The sequence below is a fragment of the Hipposideros armiger genome, unplaced genomic scaffold (assembly GCF_001890085.2).
Source record: "Hipposideros armiger isolate ML-2016 unplaced genomic scaffold, ASM189008v1 scaffold_866, whole genome shotgun sequence".
NCBI lineage: Eukaryota > Metazoa > Chordata > Mammalia > Chiroptera > Hipposideridae > Hipposideros > Hipposideros armiger.
In genome coordinates, this window is record NW_017732216.1 from 87,135 (window position 1) to 91,484 (window position 4,350).

Genomic DNA, 4,350 nt, shown 5'->3' on the forward strand with positions numbered 1-4,350 from the left:
CTCTCATTTTATGGAGGCCTGCCCACAATTCTCCATGGAGAGATCCCCCAGTACCTGAGCTGTCCACACAGCCCTTCTGCCGCTGCCTTTTCTGGTTTCCTGGTTTCCTGGTTTCATGTTCAAAAATAAACAGATACTGGCCTTATCTTCTTAGGTAAAGTGAAACCACAGAGAGGGAAGGGTGATTCTTAAACTTCCGTGTTCCCATGTCCTACACTTGTGCCTCATGTAGGTAACAGGTACTTCATACCTGTGTGTTGCTGAGTTACAGAGGGCTCCAAAATTTTTAAAGGTGTGCCTTGAGGAATTATTGTAGAGGTCACACTTTGCAGCACCCGGGTGCTTTCACTGGCTCTTCCAGTCAAGGGTAAGAGTAATAGATGCCCTGGGACTGTCTGGACAGAGGAAAATCCTCTTGAAGGTAAGTGTTTCTGAAGTCCAGGGACAAAGCCACATCTCATCCCCACCCGAAGACAGACAGCTGCTCCAAAGCCACCAAAGGCCAGGGCTCCCTAAGACATGTGGGAAAAGAAGTCCCAGTACAAGGCACAGAAGCATAGCTTACTATTTACAGAGCTCCTGAGGCACGTGCCATTTTAGTTCTTATACAAGAGGCAACCAGGACCCTAAAGATTAGTACAAAATGGAATGGCCCCGAGTCTCAAAGCAGTCACAGAATGAGCACTCATACACCTCTTCAGCCTCTTGGGCCTTCACTTATGCTGACCCTTAGAGATGATAAACCTAGGACCCTAGTGGTTTGAGGAGACCACTACTCTGTGACTTTCTGGGGGAACTCAGCTCAGAATTGCACAGCCCTCATCTGTAGGAAATGCTTCTTCCTGTCCAGCCCAAAGCTGCCATCCTGCAGCCTGACCCCTTTCCTGTCCTCAACCATAAGACAGAGACCACTAACCCTTGCATGATTCATCTTCACAGGATTTAAGTCATAAAACTTAAGTCATTATATCATTCACTCACAACCCAACAACAGGGTACAGTGCTTCTCAGCTGTGTACTCATTAGAACTGAGGAAGGAATTAGTATTTTTTAGAAGTGCCCCCAGAAGATTCCACTGTGTCATGAGGGTGGTGAGTCTCTGATATAATAGGTGTGCACCAGCTGTGCCATCAGGGTCTTTCCTCAAAATAGGATCACAGAGACACACACCCTTCTTCACTGGCTTCTTCATCCTCCCTTGCCCAAATTTTAGGTCATAAGGAGAGGTCACAGGCAAATTCTTCTTTAGGGTGAGCTCCAGAGCACTTTAGGGTGAGCTCCAGAGACTTTTGCAAACTGCATTTTACATTCAATGATGGCATTATATGGCTCAAGAATNACGTCAGTGACAAGATACACCTCCCCACCAGACACCTTGCCCTAGGTACCCCATTGTCCCTGGTTAACCTCTGCATTCTGGGATGTGGGTACTCCACTCCAGCTCCATCTAGAGTTACTAACACCTCTGCCACCAAGCCTTGGTCTGAGGACTACAAAGCCCTGAGATAGGAGATTAATGAGTTGAGAGGATGGGAAGGAAGAGGCAAATGGCAAATGTAGTTCCCGAGGAACCTCGCTTCTTAGTGCATCCGGACGGCCGTAGGTAAGCACTTGATCTCTCCAAACTGCCCATTTCTCGGACTGCAGTGATTTCTACACAGTGTCCAGAAGTTCTAGAAATAGTTGATTCCTGTCAATGGGCTTGGCAATTAGGCAATAGCTGATTACTGCAAACTGTCATCGCAGAAGTGCCTACAGAGCTGCTCTGGGTGAGGTGGAGACTGTCATGGAGGGGAGCCCTGTCCCTACCTACTTTGTCTCCATTGCATCCCTCACCACCTACCATGGCTCTTCCATAAGCCCAAAGCCCTGAGGGCTGAGGTGCCATGTAAAATAAAACTATTTTCTTAATTAAAAAAGGTAAACATTTGTAATCTCTCTTACAGCATTAACATTTTAAGGACAAACTTTTATGCCCAAATTGAAAATGTGTTGTAAGTGTTGAAAAGTTCTTCCCTGAATATCATCCTATGAATCTTCATGTCTCCCAGAGAAACTATTGAAGACGATGGAATCCTTTCCTCTGCAGGGTCAGATAACTTTTTCAGAATTGAAAGGATCAGATAACTTTTTCAGAATGGAATACAGCTCTTGAATCGTGTGCTTTAGAACCCTAAATATTAAACCACCTAGGTCTGTTGCATCACCCTGTTATAGGCCCCAGGTGCCAACAGAGAAATCCATCAGCTTTCAGGATAGCACCAAATAGTTGTGATAGCACAAGACTGTGTGACTCAACTTCAGTTTCCACATCCACATGTGGGAGTTGATGGAAAGAGGGAGTATCAATGCTTACACCAAAACTATTGTCCTCAGCGTGGCAGAGGAGGTGTAGATTCTCTTCTTAACTTCTCCCCGCCTCAAAACCAGCCTGTGGCCTCAAAGAATCATCCATCCCACCTCAACAATGTCCTAAGTAGCTAAGTAAATGTGATGTCTGTCCAAGAAGCTCACATGCTGGAGGCTGGCACATGTTATCAATGTTTTCCTGTTCCTTCAGGGACCATGAAACCTTGAGACAGGAGCAGAAGAGGTTGGGAGGGGGAGGAATGGGAGGTGAGTGGCAAATGCAGTTCCTGAGGAAAATTCCCAGGGCCCCCTCTTAAGAGACTCAGGGGCTCCCCTTCTTGCTCTCATCTGTGACTGGATTCGCTAGAGAGCTTGACTCAACCCAAATCCTTGAGGGGCTGGATCACCCTCAAGAGCATCCCACTCCAAAAGAGGCCTCTTCTGCTACAATCACTCCCACGTATAAATAAAAAGCTTTCTTCTATACTGTTTTGAAATTGAAATGATTATCCACTTGGAGGGTGCTATATTTAAGCATCATAAAAACCTTAATACCTATAATCATAAAAAATTGGTAACTACCTAAAAGTCTTTAAAATGGTGTAGAAGACTACCTCATGCAGTCATTTAAAAAAGGAAGTTTTTAGGCTTATTGTGGTGATCATTTCACAATGCATACAAATATTGAATCATTATGTTACATACCTGAATCTAATATAATGTTATATGTCAATTACACCTCATGAAAAAAATATTAATGACATTCAAAAATAATTTTTAATAAATTGGCAAAATGATCTCAGTATACATTAAATTTTTAAAGGTAAGCCACAAGACTACAAAAAAATCTGATCTCAAATTATTTTAAAAATTCAAGTGAAAAAAATATACAAGTATATAACAAACTATTAATATGGATGTTTTATGGGTAACAACATGTATTTTTATATTCATAATAAATAATTTTAAAATGAGATAATATATATAAAATATGTAGTTAGCATCATGTAAGTTTTTGTTTTGCATACAAACGCTATATAAATACAATAAACAGTTATTTCCAAAATAAGTTCAAATAATGATGGCTTATAGGTACATGGTCCTATAAAGTTTTTAAAACTTTCAAATACATTATTCATCATTTTATCATTATAATCATATACCAGGTATATCAGGTGAAATATAATAATTATTTTTACTAAACAAATTATAAGAAAAAAGTCAACATTTTTTATCTCAAAAAGTGTTACAGATAAAATAAAATATAAATTAGTGTTTAAAAAAGCTAAAAATTTAAGAAATCTACAAGCTCCAATGGGCAGAGTTTAAAGTAAAACAGTCTCCATACTTCTTCCAGAGCTTATTAAAACAAACAATAAAAATGAATCACATATTTCTTCCACATAACATACTCCAAACCAGTTTTAAATTCCAATTATAAATAATGAAATAGCAACGAGTACATCTTCCATTTCAGTGTAAGTTATAAGCATTAAACAAGTTTTCTTAAAATGCATCAACTTAGTCATGTTTAAATCCTCTTACCTCCAAAAAGGCATAAGCTTACGATGATCACTAGAATGAGACCTAGGAAAATGGAGGCAATGACCATCCACAGCTTACATTTTCCGATCACATTCCTATTACAGGACCTCCAAGGGTTTTTCTGGTTAGCCTGGAAAATAGAGAAGATCGTGAGACAGTCACTCTGTTTCAACAAACATTTTTGAATAGCTAGTATGGGCCAGTGATACAGAAATGTGGGTAGCAGGATCCTGACCTCAAGGGGCTACTCTACAGAGTCAAGTTTACAAAGGGGTACAGTGGAACTTCACAAAAAACGTTTTCAAGAAAATGCCCTGGGGGCTCTGATGTAGCGAGGACAGGCAGGATTTTGAAGGATGGACAGAGAAAAACACCTCAAACCCAGGAAGGAGCATCCTTGGTGTTGATTCATAACGGAAGTGGGCAAGAGGCTCATCTGATTGATCAGTGGGTTTC

At 40.8% G+C, this 4,350-nt stretch overlaps 1 protein-coding gene across 1 annotated transcript in view; it reads right to left on the bottom strand.

Moving 5' to 3' along the window:
• The window catches only part of CUNH3orf52 (chromosome unknown C3orf52 homolog), a 39,178-nt gene that overhangs the window by 25,283 nt on the left and 9,545 nt on the right, over positions 1 to 4,350 (bottom strand). The window contains exon 2 of the mRNA XM_019629706.1: positions 3,895 to 4,024. Coding sequence (XP_019485251.1) covers positions 3,895 to 4,024 — 130 coding nt within the window. The remainder of the gene's footprint in view (positions 1 to 3,894; positions 4,025 to 4,350) is intronic.